This window comes from Culex pipiens, chromosome 3 (genome assembly GCF_016801865.2).
Source record: "Culex pipiens pallens isolate TS chromosome 3, TS_CPP_V2, whole genome shotgun sequence".
Taxonomy (NCBI): domain Eukaryota; kingdom Metazoa; phylum Arthropoda; class Insecta; order Diptera; family Culicidae; genus Culex; species Culex pipiens.
The window spans coordinates 67817354-67842902 of NC_068939.1; the positions used below are offsets into that span (position 1 = coordinate 67817354).

General features: G+C 32.9%; 1 protein-coding gene across 2 annotated transcripts; it reads right to left on the minus strand.

Annotated features, from left to right (window-relative positions):
* Nucleotides 1-51: 51 nt before the first annotated feature.
* LOC120430128 (pre-mRNA splicing regulator USH1G-like) lies at nt 52-24265 on the minus strand. 2 transcript variants are annotated; one of them, XM_039595213.2, is made up of 7 exons: nt 24104-24265; nt 9532-9816; nt 1702-1845; nt 1417-1638; nt 686-1354; nt 396-623; nt 52-336 (listed from the first exon to the last, which is right to left on the minus strand). In XM_039595213.2, the coding sequence occupies exons 2-7, from the start codon at nt 9552-9554 to the stop codon at nt 171-173; spliced, it is 1452 nt and encodes a 483-aa protein (XP_039451147.1). In that variant the 5' UTR covers nt 9555-9816; nt 24104-24265; the 3' UTR covers nt 52-170. The 2 variants fall into 2 exon arrangements, with proteins under 2 accessions (XP_039451147.1, XP_039451148.1); XM_039595214.2 differs by lacking the exon at nt 24104-24265 and adding an exon at nt 23952-24094.
* Between the last annotated feature and the right edge of the window lie 1284 nt (nt 24266-25549).

Sequence of the window (25549 nt, forward strand, 5' to 3'; positions counted from 1 at the left end):
AAAAAACAAGAAAATAAGGACAAAAACCAACATCAAAATAAACAAAACAAATCAGTTTGCAATAATTTACTTCAATATTTACAAGTAAAAGCCATATTTCTACACAACACCACCTTTCGACGGCAGCAGCGCGCTTCTAAATGCACAATCACATGATTCCGTGTCGGCCTTCATAGACGACTGTCCAGAATGGTGCCCGGACTGGAGAGCGCTTCCTTCCGCTCGTGGATAGCGTTGCAGAGCCTTCGATGGGGACCGATCGGCAGCCCGAGCGACTTGATGTCCCCCTCCGTTAGCAGCATCAGCGTCTCCATGTCGATTTCGTTCTTTTGGAAGCTAAAATTAAATGAAATTTTAAGTAATTTTTTTTAATTTTATGTAGAAGAAATAAATACGTTGGATAGTAGTCTTCCAGCTTGAAGGCCGCCAAAAACCGCAGCATGGCTATCGCATCGCTCTCCTCGTTGTCCGAACTGTCCGGTTCGCTTTCCGAGTCCGAGATGACCAGCTGCGAGCGGGGCTTGATCGGGCCGTGCTTTGGTTTGGGTTTCGTCGAGCTGTCCGAGGACTCGTTCGCCGAATGTTCGTTGCCCAGCTGTGCCAGCACGGTGGAAACGGAACGTCTGAAAGAAGGTGAAGACATGTTTAGTTCTTGAAGCCTACCCTCAAATTACGGACTCCTCACGTCATAGCAAAGTTCCCCGAGGGTCGGTTGAAGAGACTGGGCCGGCTCTGCAGCAGCACATCGTTCGTCAGGTCATCGTTCATGTTCGCCAAAAAGTCCGGCTGGCTCACCGATCTCGAAATCGTGTTGAACTTTACGTTCGATCCTCCACTCTCGCTGTCATCGTCAACCTCTTCGTAGCCGTTGGAATCCACGTCGAACACGTCCTTGATGTTGCCCCGTTTGCTGTTGTCTTCCGACGAGGTGAACGTCCCGCAGTACAAAATCTCCGAATCTCTCTGGAGTCCCTGGATCGAGCGGACACTACGCTTTCCCGTTGACTCCACCTCACCTATTTTGAACCCTCCATTCTCCATCTGTTGTCTCATCTTGGACGCTTCGGCCCGTTTCTTGACCGCTCCCCTCGATCCCGTCATAGTTCCTCCCACGAGGGCACTGAATTTAGTCGAGTTGTGATGTCCGTTGTCTTTGTGGGAGTTCTTCAGGTTACCCTGACTACCCGACCAAATCTTGTGCTTCAACTTTTGCAACACATTCGATGGTCGATGAGGTCTAATCCTGGTATCGTCATCATTCGTCTGATCACTCTTTTGTTGCTTCTTTGCAAACTCGCGCGCTTTCTTCTCTGACTTCTTCTTTGCTTGCTCCTTCATATCGCGTACCTTTTTCCTTAAAAATTAAATCAAAAAGTTTAATTCCATCCTCATACCTTACAACTCATTGCCCCATACTTATCAACCGCCTCCAGATTCCCCGCCGCCGCGTCCAAATACCGCAAAATGTTGTCCCGATTGTTGATCGCGGCCAAATCCTGCGCACTGTGGTGATCAATATCCAGCGCGTACAGATTCACTCCAAACTGAACCAGAAAGTCCACGCACTGCATGTGTCCCTTGGCGGATGCCAAGTGAAGCGCCGTGTTGCCAAACTGGTCCGACTTGTCCGGATCACCGCTAAAAAGATCAAAACATCAGAGTTAGACTTTAAACCAATCAAACAATGAATCCCGCCCTTACCCCCGTCCGACTAGTAGCTTCAGCGCCTCGAGCCGGCCCTCGAAGGCCGCCCACAGCACCGGCGTCATGCCGTCCGAGTCTTTGGAGTTGGCCTCGGCCCGGGTCGTCTCCTTGAGCACGTCCAGCAGGCCATCCTTGGCCGCCCTGGAGGAAAGGGAAATGAATGTTGAAGGCATTATTTTGGGACTCTTTTCTGCTTGTTTTGTGAATATTTATAAGGATTTTTAAGCTTTCAGTCAGTATAATTAACATTATTAACGAACTCAAAATAATAAAAATGCAGTTATTTTTAATGACTGGCATGGCAATATTTGAAGCGAATCTTCATTAAATAAAACAAAAAAAAAATTCTTGAGAAAGTTTATTTGTTTTCATTAGTATTAAGGAATGATCTACAAAAAACATTTTCTGCTTATCTCGTATTTTTTTTAAATTCTTAAAACGCTTAAAACGCTTAAAATTCTTAAACTTCTTAAAAATTTAAAATTGTTAGAATTTTTAAAATTCTTAAAAATTTTAAAATTTCTTAAAATCTTAAAATTTCTAAAATTCTTAAAAATCATAAATTTCTTAAAATTCTTAAAATTCGTAAAATTCTTAAGAGCCAGATTTTCGCTAGGGGGCACGCTGCTCGCATCGATGAGCTCCGATTTTGATGAAACTTTCAGCGTTTGTTGGTCTACACAAAAGATGAACTCATGCCAAATATGAGCCCTCTACGATGCGGGGAAGTGAGATAAAATATCAATTCAAAATTTTGCAAAAATGTTCAAAAAAATTGGCCGAATTTTTAAAATGCTCATAACTCAAGTTTGGCAATACGTAAACCTGCTCGCTTGGTTTCATTTGAAAGGTTTTTACATGCACTACAACTTCGATTTTGAATGACATCTGTCGGATACTTACTTCCAGAGATATTTACTAATTACTGAAAAGTCGTGATTTTTTTCAAAATTGTCGTATCTTTCTCAAAAACGTAGATACCACCATACCCTATGTGGCGAATTTGAGGCATGGCTTGTACTCCAAGTCTACAATAAAAACTTTTTGGTACCTCCGATTGTGGTAAAAAAATCAATAATTCTTTGAATATCAAATTTTATTAATAAAATTTTACAATTCCACCAAACCCAAAACAATGTTTCGATATGAAATTGTTCTTGGTGAGTCTCAATTTTATCACCGAATATGTGTTATACGCTAGAGATGTGAAATATGGCATAATTTGACATATCTTTTAGCTTTTATGCCAAACTTATTCCAATAACTGTATTGATAAAATAAGAAAATGTGTGTGAATGCAAGCTGAAACTATTTAAAAAACTATTATCTTTATTGCTGTTTTTACATTGAATTTCAAAACCCATTTATGGCTTTTTGGAGATACTTTAATATAGGAGAAGGTGAGAAAATAAAAATGAGTAAAATTGAATTGAAAATGGATGTGAATGTCATTTCTCATTATGACCGCTAGGTCGCAAAGATGATCACAAAATGAACGCCATAAAAACAGATGAAATAACAAAAATCAAACTATGTAAACGTTTATATCCGATGCAGGATGAGATGTATAATTTTTCAGCAGACATTTTTGTTGAATCAACCATTAGCATTGACAAAATCAAGAGAAGCAGGTGACATCACAAGTTTTAATGAATCCAGTATTTTATATTATAGCAAAATTTGGTGTATTAGTAATCGGGAAACTCAACGCTTTGACCACTATATGAAGCAGTACATGTTGGAATTGTTTAGTCTTGGGGAATTATATATTTTATTCACTGCTGCTGAAGTTTTCAAAGCAATGCGTTCAAAAAGAGATTATTGAGACATTTTTAAAAAGAATGATTGCAAATCAACTGAACGCGTGTACAATACATTTTCTAACCATTTTTTCACTGAAATTTTGAAATTCTGACTTGTATTTTTTTTGTTTTTATATTTCTTTTAATTTTTTTGCCTCCTAAAACAATAAAATCAACAAAACTGATTGACAATATTCATTTTCTGTTTTCTATTTTTTTTAAATACCAAAAACTTTCCAAAAATTAACAGAAATTAAAAAAAATTCAAGTGATAGATGAACTCTTTAAAATAAAATAACGTAATTTATTTTTTAAATAACCAATTTTATACATTTAGCCCGTAAGCTCATTTGAGCTTCAAAGTTGTCCCGGCATCCAAAAACTTTGAGCACCCCAGTCCTAAAAAAATAATTTTTTGAATGAAAACTGATGTTTTGCGCAAAGTCTTGTATCAAAATAAGCCATATTTTACATCTCCAGCGTATAAAACATATTCGGTAATAAAATTGAGACTCATCAAGAACAATTTCATATCGAAACATTGTTTTGGGTTTGGTGGAATTGTAAAATTTTATTAATAAAATTTGATATTCAAAGAATTATTGATTTTTTACCACAATCGGAGGTACCAAAAAGTTTTTATTGTAGACTTGGAGTACAAGCCATGCCTCAATTTCGCCACATAGGGTATGGTGGTATCTACGTTTTTGAGAAAGATACGACAATTTTGAAAAAAATCACGACTTTTCAGTAATTAGTAAATATCTCTGGAAGTAAGTATCCGACAGATGTCATTCAAAGTCAAAGTTGTAGTGCATGTAAAAATCTTACAAATGAAACCAAGCGAGCAGGTTTACGTATTGCCAAACTTGAGTTATGCGCATTTTAAAAATTCGGCCTGTTTTTTTTAACATTTTAGCAAAATTTTGAATTGATATTTTACCTCACTTCCCCGCATCGTAGAGGGCTCATATTTGGCATGAGTTCATCTTTTGTGTAGACCAACAAACGCTGAAAGTTTCACGAAAATCGGAGCTCATCGATACGACCTCTAGAACAAAGCCGTGCCCCCTAGCGAAAATATGGCTCTTAAAATTCTTAAAATTTTTAAAATTCTTAAAATTCTTAAAATTCTTAAAATTCTTAAAATTCTTAAAAATGTTAAAAATGTTAAAATTCTTAATTTTTTTAAAAAATTTTAAAATATTAAAATTCTTACGATTCTTAAAATTTTTAAAATTTTACAAATTCCTAAGATTCTTAAAATTCTTAAAATTCTTAAAATTCTTAAAATTTTTAAAATTAAAAAAAAAATAAAAATTTTAAAATTCTTAAAATTCTTAAAATTTTTAAAATAATTTAAATTCTTAAAATTCTTAAAATTCTTAAAATTCTTAAAATTCTTAAAATTCTTAAAATTCTTAAAATTCTTAAAATTATTAAAATTCTTAAAATTCTAAAAATTCTTAAAATTCTTAAAATTCTAAAAATTCTTAAAATTCTTAAAATTCTAAAAATTCTTAAAATTCTTAAAATTCTTAAATTTTTCAAAATTAAAAAAAAATTAAAATTCTTACGATTCTTAAAGTTTTGAAAATTCTTAAGATTCTTAAATTTTTTAAAATCTCTAAAATTCTAAAACTTCTTAAAATTCTTAAAATTTTTAAAATTCTTAAATTTTTTAAAATTTCTATAATTTTAATAAATTAAAAAAATTTAAAATTTTTAAAATTCTTAAATTTCTTTAAGTTCTTAAAATTCTTAAAATTCTTAAAATTCTTAAAATTCTTAAATTTTTTAAAATTCTAGAATTCTTAAAATTCTTAAAATTCTTAAAGTTCTTAAAATTCTTAAAATTTCTCAAATTCTTCTAAAACTTAAGAGGCAGTATTTGTAGATTCTGCTCGGTTTGTTCTAGAGGTCGTATCGAGGTGCTCCGATTTGGATGAAACTTTCAGGGTTTGTTTGTCTATACATGAGATGAACTCATGTCAAATATGAGCCCTCTACGACAAAGGGAAGTGGGTTAAAACGGGCATTGAAATTTGAGGTCCAAAACACATGAAAAATCTTAAAATTGCTCGCATTTCCGTAAAACTTCATCAATTTCAACTCTCTTAGATGCATTCGAATGGTCTTTTGAAGCCCTTCAAAATGTGCTATAGACATCCAGAATTGGTTTGACTTTTTCTCATAGCTTTTGCAAATTACTGTTAAAAATGGATTTTTTTAAAACCTTAATAACTTTTGGCAACAGCCTCCAACACCCATACTCCCATAGGTCAAAAGTTAGGAAATTTCATGGACTATAAGCCTATGGTATTAACTTTTTGGCCAATCGCAGTTTTTCTCAAAGTTTTACGATTTTTCTAGAACAAACATTTTACAATGTTAGTTTTTGCCCTGTAGGCCAAGAAGACGGCATTTTTTGGTCTCAATTTTGTCATATTCGGAATCCTCAGACAATTTCACGTAAGTTAGAAGTATTGGAGTTGTAATTTTGATTTAAAAAATAATTAAATAAAACATTATTGAAAAAAGAAAAAGATCTTATTTACCCTATGATCAATACGTCAAATGCTGTATCAAGTAGGCGAAAACCTGTTTTACCCCCAATCCAACAAATTGTTAAAAAATGTTTTAATTCATTCTAAATGGTATTTTTTCCAATCAAATTCAAAATTCCAACACCTCAATCTAAAGTAAAATTTTCTGAGGATTCCGAATATGACAAAATTGAGACCAAAAAGTGCCACTATGGCGGCCTACAGGGCAAAAACTAACGTTGTAAAATGTTTGTTCTAGAAAAATCGAAAAACTATGAGAAAAACTGCGATTGGCCAAAAAGTTAATACCGTAGGCTTATAGTCCATGAAATTCCCTAACTTTTGACCTATGGGAGTATGGGTGTTGGAGGCTGTTGCCAAAAGTTATTAAGATTTAAAAAAAAATCCATTTTCAACAGTAATTTGCAAAAGCTATGAGAAAAAGTCAAACCAATCATGGATGTCTATAGCACATTTTGAAGGGCTTCAAAAGACCATTCGAATGCATCTAAGAGAGTTGAAATTGATGAAGTTTTACGGAAATGCGAGCAATTTTAAGATTTTTCATGTGTTTTGGACCTCAAATTTCAATGCCCGTTTTAACCCACTTCCCTTTGTCGTAGAGGGCTCATATTTGACATGAGTTCATCTCATGTGGGTCATTCCATCTGAAGCGGAACAGCATTTGAAAATTACCCTTTCCAATCCTGCTCAAATTTGGCAGGGCTGTTGATACTATCAAAACATGCAAGAATCCCGAATTTCATCCAAATCGGACCACCCCCTCCATTTTTGTACCTCCCCAAAAAATCGACTTTTTGGCGATTTTTGACCAAACCTCCTAGTTTCAAATGACGATAACTCAGGAACCACAAATCTTAGAGGGTCGGTCTTAGACTCAATTTTGAAGGAAATTGGACGTAGAATCCATTTCCGTGATCAAAATGTCGATTAATTTATTTATTCTACCTGTATTGCGCAATTGAAAACTTTAAATGGCCGTATCTCAAAACACCCCAACTTATTTTTTTTTATTTGACCTCACCATCGTGTTCCCCGGCCAATTTTACATAAGAATCACTTATCGACAGAAATGAATATGTTTCGTTCCAGAGATATCGAATTTTAAAGTTTTGTGTTTTCGAGATTACCTACATCAGCTTCATTCGCTGCATCTGCTAGAAGCACACAGGCGGGCCGATCAATAACTGCTACCTGGTCATTTATTGAAATAATATTTCATCATAAATAATCTTTACCAAATTGGGCAAAAATTAACTGTATAACACTGTAGGAAACTGAAGTTTAATCGCGAATAATCGCGAAATATATGCTCAAAAAAATTAATGAAATGAATTTCTGTGCTAACCCACAGGACAGAGCAATAACGTCACACAGTAAAGGGCAGAATTGGATTCCGACGAAGCGAGCAGGAAAATGCAATTAATCTTGTTAGTAACACTGAAGTGCACGATACATTATTGAGTAAAAAATATGAATTAAAATGAATAAAATTTGTTGATACGTTGTACTCTAGTGAAGGACGATCACAAGGAGTAGGAAAAGGATTTCTGGAAAGTATAAAATTGAAAAATGTAAGCAAATCACAAAGTTTGATCTGCTTCAAAGCGGCTAATTCCCCAAATTTAGTTGCGATGATTTCGACACCGTCCGAACAACAGTGTGTTTTTTTTTCTATCACGGCTGCTGTCCTCACGTATGAAGATTTTTTAAAATTAAATGTACCTTGACCAAAATCATCTTTCAATCAAATGGAGCTGGCTAACAATATAAAAATTGATTTAATATGATCAATCTTTTAAACCATAAATCAGATTTGCCAAATTATGGTAAAGTGTCAATAGTAAACTATAATAATGATAATAATAATAATAATAAAGCAGGTTTTGGGGTTTTTGCTGAATTGCACTATTTTGCTACCGCCCATGATAAAGGCCCTAGTCATGGCCTCGGAGGTACTCTGAAACGGTTAGCAACACGTAAAAAAATGGTGCATTCAAAATAACCCAATAAATATTCCTTTCACAAAAATAGATTGATCAAGGTAGGTATCAGCCATTTGAATAAATATACGCGTAAATTTTTTAAAATTTAAATTAAATTATTAATCTCCCAGAACACCAGGTAGCAGTTATTGATCGGCCTGTCTGTGTGCTTCTAGCAGATGCAGCGAATGAAGCTGATGTAGGTAATCTCGAAAACACAGAACTTTAAAATTCGATATCTCTGGAACGAAACATATTCATTTCTGTCGATAAGTGATTCTTATGTAAAATTGGCCGGGGAACACGATGGTGAGGTCAAATAAAAAAAATAAGTTGGGGTGTTTTGAGATACGGCCATTTAAAGTTTTCAATTGCGCAATACAGGTAGAAAAAATAAATTAATCGACATTTTGATCACGGAAATGGATTCTACGTCCAATTTCCTTCAAAATTGAGTCTAAGACCGACCCTCTAAGATTTGTGGTTCCTGAGTTATCGTCATTTGAAACTAGGAGGTTTGGTCAAAAATCGCCAAAAAGTCGATTTTTTGGGGAGGTACAAAAATGGAGGGGGTGGTCCGATTTGGATGAAATTCGGGATTCTTGCATGTTTTGATAGTATAAACAGCCCTGCCAAATTTGAGCAGGATCGGAGAGGGTAATTTTCAAATTTGCACTTTTTCGTGCACAGTTGAGATGGAATGACCCATGTATAGACAAACAAACCCTGAAAGTTTCATCCAAATCGGAGCACCTCGATACGACCTGTTTCACATCGGTGAAAAACTCGCTCTTAAACTTCTTATGCTTCTTAATATTCTAAAAAAATTTAAATTAAAAAAATAAGAAATTTAAAATTTTTGAAAAAAAAATTGGAAAAAAATAAAAATTTAAGTTTTTAATTTTAAAATTTTTTAAGATTCTTAAAATTTTTAAAATTTTTAGAATCCTGAAGATTCCTAAAATTTATAAAATTCTTAAAATTCTTAAAATTCAAAAAAAAAAATCTTTAAATTTTTAATTTTTTTTTAAATTTAAATTTTTTATTTTTTTCTAATTTGTTTTTTCAAAAATTTTAAAATTCTTATTTTTTTAATTTTAAAATTCTTATTTTTTATTTTGAAATTCTTAAAATTTTAAAAAATATGTTTGATTTTTTACAAATCTTCAAGTTCATTAAATTCTATAATTTTTAGAATTCTATAAATTCTTTGAATGCTGTATATTTTTAATTCTATAAATTCTCAAATTTCTTTAAATTTAATGAATTTTTTAAATTCTATAAAATTTTATTTTGTTAGATTCTTTAAATTCTTTAAATTCAGGGGGCTAGAATGCAGATACAAAAGGAGTTCTAAAACATGTTGGTATAAAATAAATCTTTTTCTGACACTTTCTAATCAAACCAGACTTTCACTCTAATAAAATTTAGCACAAAACAAACAAACAACCAACCAAAAAACGAATAACTCACCTGTGTATCCGATCCGATGACATCGTTTCCCGTTATCTGCTAGCTCGTCACTTCCGCTTTCATTGAGCCACACTTGGGTCTGAAGATTTTTCGACTCAGAGTTTTTCACAAAGCAACGTTCGTTCCCATCCCTTCCATCCTTTGCATAATGCTCACAGTTACTTACTTAAGGTATAAGACACAACACGAGACACTCTTCTTCGGTTCACTGCACTGCAACTTTACCGGCTCCGATGAGCGAATTAATGCTCATCTAACTTTTACACTATATCAGTCGCGCAGAATCTTCATTGTAAGGGTAAAATAAAATAAATTCATCAAGTGCTTGTTACGATACGCTACTGTACTCAAGACGGTGTTGAGCAACGGGCGTTACACATTGGCTGCGATATCACTTTCTTCTGTAAGGTAATCTCGACTGCAGCAGTATATGTTCCCTCCTTGCAGTTTTTGATCTTCACTCGATCTCGATAGACATGGACACCCGCGCTAAAATGTGCACCCTACTACGCACCCGTGTTGAACACGTGTTAAATAAGCTGAAACACAACTTGCTAGCTGGCAATAGGCTGACTTGACTGGCTGGTAACATAATTGAACTCTCGAACCATAGGCAAATTAAAATTGAATGCACCGCTAGACGAGATAATTTCCCGGCTGGAAAAGCCGGGGCCAGAAATGGGCGATTCTCTGTGCAATCACCTCTGTTTGTTTCACGTCATGAGTATCGATTTACTGGCTGGTACAAAGTTTATTTAAAGTTTTTGTCCCCCCATTCTATTCAAAGTTGGTCCAAAAAATCAGGAGGCGAAAAAAATATTTTTTTTTTCAAAAAACTTCAAAGTTTCAATGGAAATTTAAGTACAAATAGCTGAAATTAATTTAAAATGCGTTTCTCTGCGTTTAAAATCACTTTTAACATGTTTAAGTTGATTTAAAAATCTTCTGAATTTCTGAAAATTTTCGATGTTTTGTTTCAAACCAGATCACTCCTGCATTAAAAATGAAGTTACGCTTGTGCTTGAACATAGGTTCATATACTTTGTTTATGTTCATAGCTGTTATAATGAGGATCATTCGGAAATCGTTTAAGGTGGTAGATGGTGTCTTTCACTTTTGAGACAATGCCTGTCACTGATGGTTCTGAATACAGGGTCCAGAAATAGTAAATTGAAATGAAAAAATAATCACGATATGTAAAATGCTTCTACAAATAACACAAAGAAAAACTATTGTTTGATTGAAACATTCTGAATTAAGATTTGAATGTTTTTCTAAAACAAACATGGCCGCCAAATGGCCGATCGGAAATGATACCTTTCAGAGCCTTAAGTAATTCTCTAGAATTTCGTTTAATTTAACAAGGTTGAAAAAATAGCATATTTTAAAATTATTTTGTTCAAATTTTAAATTTCAAAATATTTTCAATGAAAACTTCAAACAAATTTAAATAAAGCTTATTACTTTGAATGAAAAACGAACCAATTGTTGCTAAGATACTGCCAGTTGAAAATTGAGGGCTTATTATGTTACACTGAGAAAAACTCATTTTCCACAAAGTTTCAAAATTAGGCGGCAATCAGCAGTCCGATTAACAAAGTAAAAAGGGAAAATTGTAGGAAATTTTCGCAGCTCTCTGAAAATATTCTTTTGCGGGTGACTTATTCATAATGCAGTATTTTTAAATTGAAAAGAATCGGGAATTTTTCCAAAAGTAAATCTTCAAAAAATGACTATAACTTGAAAACGATGCACTTTCTTCAAAAATATGTGATGTAATTTTCCATGTTAATTTGATTTTAAATCTAAAAATGAATTTTGTTTGGCAATATTTACGATTTTTTTTTCACAAAAACCACCAATTAAAACATCACTGTGATAGCCAAAAAAATACTCCGGTTCCACACTGCAAATTTCGGATTGCCATTTCAGAAAAATAATTAACTGAATGCGATTCAGTAATCATCACTTTTGCTGAAATTCGGTAATGAAAAAAAAAACATTGCTGAAAAATCAGTTACTGCATATCTGTCAAACTAAAATGTCACTTATGACTTATTGTTCGGATGCTGCCGAGAGAGAATCCTCTTTCAAACATGTTGTGTTTTTTTTTATTTTGTATTGTGATCTTTAGAAAGTTAGAAACCAAGGTAAGATAAATGGTAATAACAAATGCCTTGATGCTAACCACCTGTTTTTTTAGGTCTGGACGATTGATGAAATACATGTATAAATAACAGTGCAGGAAACATTTTCAATGACAAGCAAAATCAAATTTTGATAACTGAAATACCAGTACCGATTGCTGAATCTTCACAAGAAAATTACTGAATTTTCAGCAAAACAATTTGACGTTTCTTTTGCTGAAATTTCAGTTGTTTTTACAACCATTTAACTGAAATTTCAGTAAATCATCTGTCAAAGTGACAAATATCAGTTAACTGAGAATTCAGTAAAATCTAAATTACTGAATCGTTTACTGACATTTCAGTAGATAAAAATTCAGTAAAACTTTACTGAATTTTAATTAAAAAAATGGTGTGCAGATTCAGCACCATTCTAAACTCTAGCGTGAAGATGCCTTAGGGACTATCCACGTGAACACTTTTTTGGAAATCTCAAGAAAATGAACAAATACGAAAAAAAAATTTTGTTCGTGATTCGATTATTCGAAGTCCCGTAAAAAACTTCTGGATAATCGAAACTTCGGATAATCGAGGCTTCGGATAATCGAGTCTGGACTGTATACAGTATGTAAAAGAAAATATTTACACCCTTTGGGCATTATGCACATATTGTGGTAAAACATGTAAACAATTTAAAGTTTGGCAGAAACCTACACAGAAAAAATATGTGAATTTACCCGACACGGAAAAAATTAATCACATGTAAACTCAGTTGATGTAAACTTGAGATTCGACGTAAACGGTTGAATCACACGTAAAATCGCGATTTTACGTATAATTTGTTGCAAATTTATATCAAATTGCATGTAAAATTAAATGTTTAATGACGTGTTAAAGTGTTACATCATAAATGATGTAACATTCGTAAATATTTTTTGTGTGTAGTACTACGTTTTGTTCAGAAACTCATGCCAAACATTTTGCTACAAAAAGCTCATGAAAAGATGACTTCCATAAAAAGTTATATAACAAATACTATTACAGAAATCAAAAAAGGTGCAAAAAAAGTTTGTACACCTTTTGAAAAATTTACATAAATAATGTTATTTGTTGACAAATCACCATAAATCCAGTCAAGGAACTCTAAATAGGCATCCTTGACTGATTAAAAAATCATTTGGATTGAATATAAAGTTTACTATCTAATTTTTAAATACCTAGGCAAAAAGGTTGTTATGGTTTCGTTTGAGCAACCTGCCAAAAATGTATGGACTTTCGTAATTTTTGTTCTCGTGGATCAAATTTTACTTTTTGCGTGGGTTTTATAGAAAACCTAGATGTGTGGGCATCAAAAGATCGGAAATGTTATGCCCTTTCCGATGCCACATAGGTTGACTTGTGACCGGTTCGGATGCCGGCGGATTTTCCGACGACGTAATTCCGGGTTGGTACGAAATTCCAACGAAAAATCTATTCTATCGATACAAAGACCCCCAAAACGGTGTTATACCCACTCCTAAATGTTTATTTCGCAATTCTATGGTAATATATTGATATTTAGTTGAATTAAAAGTTTTCAAAATTAAGTTTAGATAAGTTTTATATAGAATTTTTTTACTAAGTAGTTAGTAAACTTTATATTCAATCCAAATTATTTTTTTAATCAGTCAAGGATGCCTGTTGCATGGAAAAATTGAAAAAACGTATTAAAAAAACAATTTTATTACGGTTTTAACTGCAGTGTGCGCGACTTCCTTTCAAATATTCTCAAAAGTGAGATACTCATTGGAAATTTAATGCTTTAAATGTCGAACATACCAAAGCTGTAAAACTCGACCGTAAAAAGTTGAGTGATTTAAAAAAATCATTTTTGCATGAAAAACATTTTTTTCGCCAATCAGGGGGTAATTTTTTTGGGCACCCTAATGTTCAGATGTCCGTTTTGTATGACCAGCCCACATGTATTGAAAATCATATGGAAAAACTAATGATGCAAAATAGCTTTTTTTTTGATATTTAAAAAAAAACTTCGAAACTCCAGAGAACCACTCAAATGAGAAGGTAAACAAACACAACAGCCCCCAAAGCATCGGCGAGGCATTAGAGTTACTGTTAAAACAAACAAAAAAGCACCATTTTTTTGCCTGACTGTATTCAAACGATCTCACACCTCCCTGGGGCCGGATCGTTGTTTGCGAGCGCTCGTTTAATCCGGATGGAAAATCATGCCCCAGACTTGTCGTGTTTAATAGCATTAATTTATTCGCAAAATCTCGTTTCGATCGTTGCGCTGCCGGTAGCCACATTTTGGGGTTTGTTTTGAGTCAGTATGTATAGTTTGATCGTAACGGGCTGCCGATGATCTATTTCGATTTTGGTTTCTGATTCGCGCAAGGGGAAACGCCTCGGGATTAGTCGCTTTCCAAATGCTGTTAAGTAATCAGATCAGCGTCCTCAATAAAGAGACAAATTTCGATTGATGTTTTTGTGACAAAGTGAGGGAGCCATAACCTTACTTACGGACTCAGGCCTTGACTGTAATTACAACGTGAAATGGTAATAAACCTTCGGAGCATAACTGATGAAAATTTGCATGAAAATAGCCACGAAAAGGTTCAAAGGGGGGCATATATGGGGTTCCGATAATTGCAAGTCCCTTTTTTGTTGGGGAAGCTAGACAGGTTTCAGATGATATAATTTGATTGTGCGACTAGTAAAGTTGAATCAACTTGCTATTCAGGTTTTGTTTCCAGTTTGCCAAATGTTATAATCATGCTTTCAAATCGTTTCACAATCACAATAACCATCAGGTTGGTTAGAGGTTTGCAAAGCGTTTAAAATCACTTTTTGCAATTCCGTCGTGAAACTATTTACTTTTCCTGTCATTCTTGAACGACGAAATAGCCTACTTTTCTGTACCAAAAATAACAGAATCGAATAGAAACACTTTTCAAAATAAATAAATAAATATAAATCAAATGGGTGCTGAAAAGTTGAACTTTTCAGCACTTGTTTCGAAAAGTAACACTTTTCAACATTTTTTTGATTTAAACGATTTATTGACAAAATACATGAAAATTTGACATAAAGACCGGCTTCGTGGCTCAATGGTCGCGACTTCTGCCTCAAATGCAGAAGGTTCAGGGATCAAATCCCGGTCGGTTCCCTTGAAATTTGGAATCAGGAAATTGAACTTTGAATATGAACAAAAAACCTTTAAGAATCAGGTGGGATTCGAACTCACACCCTTTGGATTGATGGCCTGGGACGCTAACCAGTCGGCCATCATGGAGTTAATGCTCTTGAACTGATTTGATCCGTAGTGGCGAAATAATGTCACAAGGTATAACATATCAAACCATTATATAACTACTAACACCGTCTCAAAACAGCCCAGGGCCATCTCATATACTCATGAACTGGACGAGGGAGTCGTGGATTGCCTGGCCCGAGTCATCTGCATTACCGATCTTTGTCCGTACAATTTCAGAAGAAATCGTTAGCCAGAGAAAGGTATTCGCTTCAAAGGTTCTTGAGATATATGGTGGTTACTAACCGAACCGTCTCAGTTGAAATATACTGTGGTCATGGCCAAGTCCTTCCAAGACGGGGGTTCAAATACATACATACATACATACAATACATGAAAATTTGACATGAAATTTCACTCAGTGTGTGTTTTTTGGAATTGCAAAAAATGTTGTATGGAACTCGTTGCAAAACTTGATTTTTTCAGCACTCTTCGTATTTATCCAACTCGGTGAACCTCGTTGGATAAATGTACGACTCGTGCTGAAAAAATCCTCTATTTGCAACTTGTTGCATAAACTACTATTTTTAAATTAAAATTGGAGAATACTACTCAACAGTTATATTATTTGGGATGAAATAAGTTTTTTCAATTATTGAAAAATAAAACACAAGTTTCAATATTGATCCAAGAAGAAGAGACTGCTAAACGTAATTTGAATAATTGTGACCAAAATGCCTGCCTATTTGACACTGATTTCTCCACCAGAGCTATTGATATTTTGCACTCATTTTCCAACAAATTTGGACAAATTGGTCTGCAAAGCAGCTTTGCTTTGGCGCGCGCTCGCAACGCACACACACGAGACATGCAATGATACAATTTCTTTCTCGAATCAAGCAAAATAGATGAAAAAAAAACTCCCAGCAAAACCTGTTTCCTTTCCCAAGCCGCACGCCGGCATCGGTTCCCATTTCGTGCCCGTCCGTAAGTAATCCATCACTCATCCGGAGTGCCTACACGGCCGCTTATGCGATAAATGTGCGCGATCAACGGCGTACATTGTACATGAGCCACAGAGACCATGCCTGTTGAAGCCTTCCGGGGCCATAATTTGCCAAAAAATCTGAAAGCACTCCCCCGAAAACACTCACTGTTCTGGTGGTCAGTCGTGCACAATTTTGAGTAGGGTTACCAGCTTTAAAAACAAACATTTTTTGGTTGCAATAAAAAGTTGTTCTAAACACATCCAAAATTGTTTCTGGTAACTATAAATGTTTGAAACTGGTTTGAGTTAAAAACAGAAAATGTCTAAACATTTTCCTGGAAACCCTAATTATTCATACAAATTAATATTGTAGGGTAATTACGGTTCTGATTGGCAGCGCACATGATGACGTTGCAACTCACTTCCCGCACTGTGATGCTCGTCTAGAGAGGAACCACAACGAAAGAGTCGGGTTCCTCGCCGGTTGTTCCACTCTGGAGCATATTTTTCGCTGGTTGTTTTGTTTGGCCGATGGTGGTTGGGAAACTGTTGGTCAATTTTTCAGTTTATTTTGGTTTCCTCTTTTCTTTTCAGAATGTTGACTCATGGGGCTCAAATTTCCACCAAAAACATTAGACTATAGCCGACCGTTGGGTTTGGGACAAGTTCAACATAAAAATTGGACCCATAATACAGTGTGGTGAGCTCATTGACACCACCGCGTTTAATTCGCGGAAGAGGGGTTCATCCAGGTTGTGTCGCCGTCGACCGCTGGAATGGTTTTGTTGTTGTGGCCATTATTCGTGTACTGAAAGGGAGACGGATCGTAGATTGGGTTAATTTCGGTTGTTCAAACGATTCGGGGTCTTCGCATGGCTCTAAAATTACAATTGTTGTGATAATGCCATTGAAAATTTTATTTCAGGTTTTTGATATCTCGTATTTTGTTAATTTTTTTATTTCGAATCTTAATGATAAATAAATTAAACCGTCGTGAAATTTTCTGCACTTTGCGATTTTGAAGTCGTCTGCTTTGGGTCCCGTGTGCATAACGAAGGGTAATGTTCAAAACGATTATTTAAAAAAAAATATGATTTTATGGTTTTTCAAATTGAAGAAATTTTCAACTCCAGCTTTGTCATGGTCCAAATCCGGGCTCAATTGGGGCTCTGAAATCAAAGATTGACCTATAGTAGCCCAGATTAAAAAAAAAGCTCAAATCAAAAATTATATGAGACAGCCCGAAAGAGTACTCAAAATGAGGCTCCAGCCCTATTTTCAGCCCATTGGAACCTATCGAAATTTACCTAAATGCTCAAGTTTTACGGTTTAAATCCCATTTAAACTTGTTCATGCTCAAGGCAAGCCAGTTTTCAACCAAATGAACAAAAATTTGGGCTGGAGGCCCCCGTTTTGCGTACTCATTCGGGCAATCTCATATAATTTTTTATTTGAGTATTTTTAATTTTTTTTTGATCCGGGCTTACCCATAGGCTAAATTCTAAGTTTGAGCTCATTCTGACCATTCTGAACTTTCCATACAAACTTCAAGTGATTAGAGGGAGGGGTTCTTGTGGTCAGAATGAACACAAATTTGGGATTTAGCCTAGTTATGGGTCAGTCTTTGATTTCAGGGAGTAGCCTCGAGGAAGCTCGAATTTGGACCACCCTAAGGCACGTGGAAAAAATCCTTAGCCAACATTACACCCACATTTCAGCATACTGAATTTTTAGTAAACAATTTTGACAGAAGTCTATGGAATATAAATATATTCTAAAACTTATCATCAAAGGTGATTGAAACTATAATGATTTTTTTTTAATTCTGCAAAAACATATTTTGGCAATTGCAGGGTTGTTACGGAAAAGTCGAAAAAAATCCGCGCCAAATCCGCGCCGTCCCAAAACCAAATCCACGCCATAATAAGAAAAATAATTACATAAAAGATATTTTCATAATATATTTTTTTCAATGAAAAAGGAAACTATTTGAGAGCAAAAATTAAACTCGTTTTGTGGTTAAAGGCTCCGTCAGCAGGAACGCAAAAATTACAAACGTTTAAATAAGGTTGTATTCAATAATAGTAGTTTATGCAACAAGTTGCAAAAAGAGGATTTTTTCAGCACGAGTCGTACGTTCACCGAGTTGGATAAATACTGAGAGTGCTGAAAAAATCAAGTTTTGCAACGAGTTCCATACAACATTTTTTGCAATTCCAAAAAACACACGATGAGTGAAATTTTATGTCAAATTTTCATGTATTTTGTCAATAAATCGTTTAAATAAAAAAATGATGAATGATGTTACTTTTCGAAACAAGTGCATTTATTTTGAAAAGTGTTGCTATTCGATTCTGTTATTTTTGGTACAGTTGGCTATTTCGTCGTTCAAGAATGACAGGAAAAGTAAGTAGTTTCACGGCGGAATAGCAAAAATATAATTTTTGCAATTCCGTCGTGAAACTACTTACTTTTCCTGTCATTCTTGAACGACGAAATAGCCTACTTTTCTGTACCAAAAATAACAGAATCGAATAGCAACACTTTTCAATATAAATGCTGAAAAGTTCTACTTTTCAGCACTGAAATGGGTGCTGAAAAGTTGAACTTTTCAGCACTTGTTTCGAAAAGTAACACTTTTCAACATTTTTTTGATTCAAACGATTCATTGACAAAATACATGAAAATTTGACATAAAATTTCACACAATGGGTGTTTTTCGGAATTGCAAAAAATGTTGTATGGAACTCGTTGCAAAACTTGATTTTTTCAGCACTCTTCGTATTTATCCAACTCGGTGAACCTCGTTGGATAAATGTAAGACTCGTGCTGAAAAAATCCTCTTTTTGCAACTTGTTGCATAAACTACTATTTCAATCCAAAATAGGCTCGTGAGGCTGAATCTTAAAACGCAGAATCTTGAAACGCCGAAAATTATATGGACATTGTTTTTGGCTGGAATGAAGTTAGCCAGAGGGGAAAGCCATAGCAATAATTTTGGCAAACAAAATAAATCCAAAAATAGAAATTAAAACACTAAGAAATTATAAAATTCAAATTCCAAAATTAAAACAAAATTTTGAAAAATCATAAAATTAACAAGATATAAAATTTATAAATCTAGAAATTTAAAAATTCTAAAACAGTTCGTACTCAATGATCCTCGCGAATGTGTCACTCAGAAAAATCGAAATTTTTGTTACTTTCTTTCCAAAATTATCTAACCTAAACTCTGATTCCAAAAATGTTCCTGTAAGTTACGATGGTGTCAAAAATGATAGTATTAAAAAATTATGAAATCAGCAGTTTTATTTTTTTTTTAATAAAATATTTAAGAATTAAAAAATAAAGGTTATTTAAAAAATTTGGAATTTTAGAATTATAGATTTTTAGAATTTTATAATTTTCGAGTTATCAAATTTTAGAATTTTAGAAGATTAGAATTTTAGAATTTAAAAATTTTTAAATTTTAGATTCTTAGAATCTTAGAATTTTAGAATTTAAGAATTATATAATTTAAAATTTTAGAATTTTAGAGTTTTAGCATTTTAGCATTTTAGAATTTTAGAATTTTAGAATTTTAGAATTTTAGAATTTTAGAATTTTAGAATTTTAGAATTTTAGAATTTTAGAATTTTAGAATTTTAGAATTTTAGAATTTTAGAATTTTAGAATTTTAGAATTTTAGAATTTTAGAATTTTAGAATTTTAGCATTTTAGAATTTTAGAATTTTAGAATTTTAGAATTTTAGAATTTTAGAATTTTAGAATTTTAGAATTTTAGCATTTTAGAATTTTATAATTTCAGAATTTTAGATATTTAGAATTTTAGAATTTTAGAATTTTAAAATTTAAGAATTTTAGAATTTTAGAATTTTAGAATTTTAGAATTTTAGAATTTTAGAATTTTAGAATTTTAGAATTTTAGAATTTTAGAATTTTAGAATTTTAGAATTTTAGAATTTTAGAATTTTAGAATTTTAGAATTTTAGAATTTAAGAATTTAAGAATTTAAGAATTTAAGAATTTAAGAATTTAAGAATTTGAGTATTTAAGAATTAGAGAATTTAAGAATTTAAGAATTTAAGAATTTGAGTATTTAAGAATTTTAGAATTTAAGAATTTAAGAATTTAAGAATTTAAGAATATAAGAATTTTAGAATTTAAGAATTTAAGAATTTAAGAATTTAAGAATTTAAGAATTTAAGAATTTAAGAATTTAAGAATTTAAGAATTTAAGAATTTAAGAATTTAAGAATTTAAGAATTTAAGAATTTAAGAATTTAAGAATTTCAGAATTTAAGAATTTAAGAATTTAAGAATTTAAGAATTTAAGAATTTAAGAATTTAAGAATTTAAGAATTTAAGAATTTAAGAATTTAAGAATTTAAGAATTTAAGAATTTAAGAATTTAAGAATTTAAGAATTTAAGAATTTAAGAATTTAAGAATTTAAGAATTTAAGAATTTAAGAATTTAAGAATTTAAGAATTTAAGAATTTAAGAATTTAAGAATTTAAGAATTTGAGAATTTAAGAATTTAAGAATTTAAGAATTTAAGAATTTAAGAATTTAAGAATTTAAGAATTTAAGAATTTAAGAATTTAAGAATTTAAGAATTTAAGAATTTAAGAATTTAAGAATTTAAGAATTTAAGAATTTAAGAATTTAAGAATTTAAGAATTTAAGAATTTAAGAATTTAAGAATTTAAGAATTTAAGAATTTAAGAATTTAAGAATTTAAGAATTTAAGAATTTAAGAATTTAAGAATTTAAGAATTTAAGAATTTAAGAATTTAAGAATTTTAGAATTCTAGAATTTTAGAATTTTAGAAATTTATAATTTTATAATTTTAGAATTTTAGAATTTTAGAATTTTAGAATTTAAGAATTTAAGAATTTAAGAATTTAAGAATTTAAGAATTTAAGAATTTAAGAATTTAAGAATTTAAGAATTTAAGAATTTAAGAATTTAAGAATTTAAGAATTTAAGAATTTAAGAATTTAAGAATTTAAGAATTTAAGAATTTAAGAATTTAAGAATTTAAGAATTTAAGAATTTAAGAATTTAAGAATTTAAGAATTTAAGAATTTAAGAATTTAAGAATTTAAGAATTTAAGAATTTAAGAATTTAAGAATTTAAGAATTTAAGAATTTAAGAATTTTAGAATTTTAGAATTTCAGAGTTTTAAAATTTTAGAATTTTAGAATTTTAGAATTATAAAATATTAGAATTTCAGAATTTAAAAATTTTAGAATTTAGGAAATTTTAGAATTTAGGAAATTTTAGAATTTAGGAAATTTTAGAATTTAGGAAATTTTAGAATTTTTGAATTTAAGTAATTTAAGTAATTTAGGAATATCGGAATTATTGATATTCAGATTTTAAGAATTTAAGTATTTGAGGAACATAATTTTTGTTCTCTTGATTGTTTTGTCTTCGTCGCATCACCGATTTAATTTTCAATAAATTGAATTTTTAAATTTTGCCTTTGAAAATTTTTAATTCCTCGAATGTTTTTTTGAATCACTATGTTCTTTTGAATATTGAATTTAAAAATTTGAATATTTAAAAATTTGAATTTCTATGTTTTTGGATTTAAAAAAAACTATAAAATCAAACAAGTTTTAAATTTTGGTAATATTTGAAACTTTGAATTTTTGAGCATTAAATTTGGAATGCTATGATCTTTTTTTTTTATTTTTCCTCAAGAATGTTTTAATTTAGAAAAAAAATCGTTCTAGGGGTTAAATCCCATCTAAATTCGGAGAGTCAGTTTTTGTTACGATTAGTTTGAGCACAAAACGCCCGCGGAACAAGCCCCAATAATCATTGAAAAATTGGATGTATGTGTTTCTGCTGTATATTTTTTAATTAATTATATTTGGGGAAAAAATTGAATTTAATCTTTAATCTCAACTCATGCTCACAATAAAAGGCTTTAAAATATCTAGCCCCATTTGAAATTTTATCAATATTGTGTTAAGTTTTTTTTTGTTTTTGTTTCGCTATAATTTTTACAACATCTCATCAATGTTGAAAATATAATCTAGGAAGCACTTTTAAGAATTTTTGAAAACACCTTTCTTCACCCGAAATAACTGAATCGAAATTTAATACTTTTTCTACGTTTCTGCATTCAAATAGGTTCTATAAAATTTTACTTTTCAGAACTTGTATTGAAAAGTAATTCTTTTCAATATTATATAGATTTGAACGTTGAACTGACATAACACAAGATCGTTCGACTTAAATCCTTTTTCAAATTGGTGTTTTTAGGAATTGAAAAAAAATGTTGTTTGCAACTCGTGGTATAAACTATTATTTTAAACTACTAATAACTTTTCAGACTCAAGTTGGTAATTTCGACAAAGTTGTAGAACATTTAATTTCCTTTAAGAATCTCACTGTTGAGAATAATTGAATGGAAATAGCGCCACCTCCTGAGAAGATTTTAGAAAAACGATTGTTTTATTAACATTTTTTTTCCGATTTTCCCATACATACTTCACCCTCGAGTGTCAATGAGTAATTGTTGACATATTTTTTTCATATTTGACTCAGAGCCTTAAAATAGCTCAGTGAGGAATAAAACAAAATATTTTCAGCTTGTCAAGCGAGGATTAGAACAAAAGTCGCGTATTCTGGACTCTCATATTACACAAAAAAAAAACCAAACTGAAGAATTTCAACTTCAATGAATTACATTGCAAGGCTGAATCCTGAATGTTGTGCATTGAGACGAGAATGACTTTCGGAGCCAAATTTTTGCATCGTTTGACAGGTATTGCACCAGATTAAGGCATTAAGTTTATATTTTGCATTAAATTTGATGAATTCCATCAATTTGTATTCTTCCTTTAACAGAGTTTGCAGCTTAAATATTTTAAATGTTATATTTTTTTTCAAAATCTGGATGTAAAAAGTTCAAGCCACAAAGGCCCTACATAACGCACTTTGTGCGAACATTTAAATCACTCCCAAATCTCCGGTGTACACTTGCGCGTGTGCGCACAATTTAAAACGGTGTTTTGTCGGAACAATCAAAGAGCCATTTGGTGTGCTGGGTTTAGAGCAGCACCAGTAGCAATTGAAGCCATTTTTCCGTTTCAGTAATTCTCGCACTCGCCCGCAAGATGTGTGTCTGTATGTGCCCAAATGGCAATACATTGTTCCAACATCTTGCCGTGGAATCTATCTTGAATCAATCTACTGTGCCGATTAGATCTTTCGAAGATTAGGATTTGATTAGGTGTCGGTAAATTGGAAGATTCAGTTTTGCCTGCCAAAATTCTGCCAAATCTTTTAAAATTATGCAAATTTCCAGATAATCGAGACTGCACTGTACTGGTACGAGCATATCCAGTATTGGGGGAGGTGGTGCAACTTTCCAACCTGATCTTTGTGCGGTTAGCGCTAATAACCACTACTGCTATTCTACAAACGCTCTCGAGCCTCAAGTCTGACCAACCAATCTGAATGGGAATACAAGTATGGTTCGTTCGCACCGTAGTGTAGAGTTGGGTGTTACATTTCAGCCTGCGTTTTTTTTCGGCACTCCAAGTACGCTCAAGTACGAGCTGAGTTGACAGAAACTTGACGGCGGTCCATGTTCATGACATCAGCGAAGGATTGCTGAAACGACAATGTCTTCAGCGATGTTCTCTGTCCACTCCTGTGTCACTTGGGAAGGCGATATCGCAGCCAATCACTATCGGCAGGTCGTTCGGTCGATATCTAATGAGTAATTCACGTTTCAATGGGGCCGCTTATCGCGGTACTCAATTGGGAACAGGACGGTGAAGATAAGATAACAAACGGTTCTGTCCTGTCCGTGAAGGTAGCTAAAACTAAACACTTGAATCACTGAAGCGGATGGTCAATTTGGTACGTTCTCGAACGCGGTCACGCGCGCAAGGCCAAATTCTTCCTTAAAACACCCCCGTTAAACAAACACTCCAATTGATGCGACTTGGATTGGTCACTATTTTTTTTTTTTGGGCTGAACGTTCACCAAAGCACTTGTGAACGCGTTTTTTGCAATCTGCACTTCACCTCTGCAGAACAAGAGCAACCTCAGACAGCGGTCAACACTACTCCGACTATCGGACAACTCAGCGTCTCTTTCAACGTGTAACCATTATTCCTCCCTAACTATAACAATAACAAGACACAATTAAACCGCGATCAACACTTGTCGCTCGTACCGTAGATATACAAAGGACAGAGTCGGCGATCAGCACGAAGAAGAGGAGGCGACACGAGCCAGCTGCAAATTCCACCGTGGTCTACGTTCCACGCGTCCCGAACCGAAACTAGAAGAGACTCTCTTTGCAACACTTCCATGAACCTGCACACGGCGCGTTTGTCGCTGTATGAGTTTGCTCAGGTGTAATAATACCACCGATTGGTTGATGGTGGTGTGTGAGCGCGGAAGAGAACGCCAGCGATCGTACACAGTGGCTGTGGCTGGAAAAGGGGCATGAACTCAACGGGCCTGTACACGGGCAGCTGGAACCACAACCAGTGGGCCGGTTCGGTTGGTTGGTAGTCTTTGCGAATGTCTGCATGGTGGTCTGGGAACAAGCAAAGCACTAATACACGAGTGTGGAGGTTCGAAGCAGAAAGCGAAGCAACTTGGGGTTGGTATAAAGCTTTGCACGGGTTGATATAAGCTTTTTATAGCGAACAGGTGTGGAGTAGAAGCTTTTGTAATGAGCGATTTAATCATATGTATTTGAAATTTAAAAATACTATTCAAATTTGACTAAAAGTAAAAATTCAGAATATCACAATACCTAAAGGTGTAACGGGAAGGCAGCTCCATATTGACACCATGACTCCATTTTTTTGGAAGGACTTTAAAAAAATTGCCGTAACTTATCAAGTTCTGTTTTTTTGTAGACGCTAAATAAATCGATAGCAAACAACCTGTCGGGTTCAGAAATTGATTTAAATTGAACAGAAGTTGTCCAAAAACTGGCGTCCCATTCCATCTTTAAGGGAAAAAGAAGAGTTTAAACTCTAAATTAAACGCCATCCCCAAATTATGTAACATTTTTTTAACATGAGAACATATCGCCAGGCCTTGTTACGTACAATCAAGCTCATATTTGGAATTTTTGCTCAGTTCATAAAGGAGCAATTTTCTACGAAATCGGTCTTTTTTATTTTTTTTTTATTTCGGCTGAAACTTTTTCGGTGCCTTCGGTATGCCCAAAGGATGCCATTTTACAAAAATACATGCAAAAATGATACATGAAAATTCAAAAATCTGTTTCTTTTGAAGGAATTTTTTGATCGATTTGGTGTCTTCGGCAAAGTTGTAGGTATGGGTAAGGACTACACTGAAAAAAATGATACACGGTAAAAAAATTGGTGATTTTGAATTTAACTTTTTGTCACTAAAACTTGATTTTCAAAAAAAAAAACACTATTTTAAATTTTTTTTATATGTTTTAGAGGACATCAAATGCCAACTTTTCAGAAATTTCCAGGTTGTGCAAAAAATCTTTGACCGAGTTATGAATTTTCGAATCAGCACTAATTTTTTCCAAAAAAAATGCAATCAAAAAGTACTTTAGTGAAATTTTCATAAAGTGCACCGTTTTCAAGATATAGCCATATTTACATATTTTTTTTTAAATAGTCGC

What these genes read in the sequence shown, in the direction of transcription:
- LOC120430128 (XM_039595213.2), bottom strand. Translation starts at nt 9,554, where the DNA reads ATGTCATCGGATCGGATACACAG. An exon ending in AATCTGGAGGCGGTTGATAA is followed by an intron (nt 1,355 to 1,416) that starts GTATGGGGCAAT and finishes TTAATTTTTAAG; the next exon opens with GAAAAAGGTACGCGATATGA. An exon ending in TCGGGGAACTTTGCTATGAC is followed by an intron (nt 624 to 685) that starts GTGAGGAGTCCG and finishes ACCTTCTTTCAG; the next exon opens with ACGTTCCGTTTCCACCGTGC.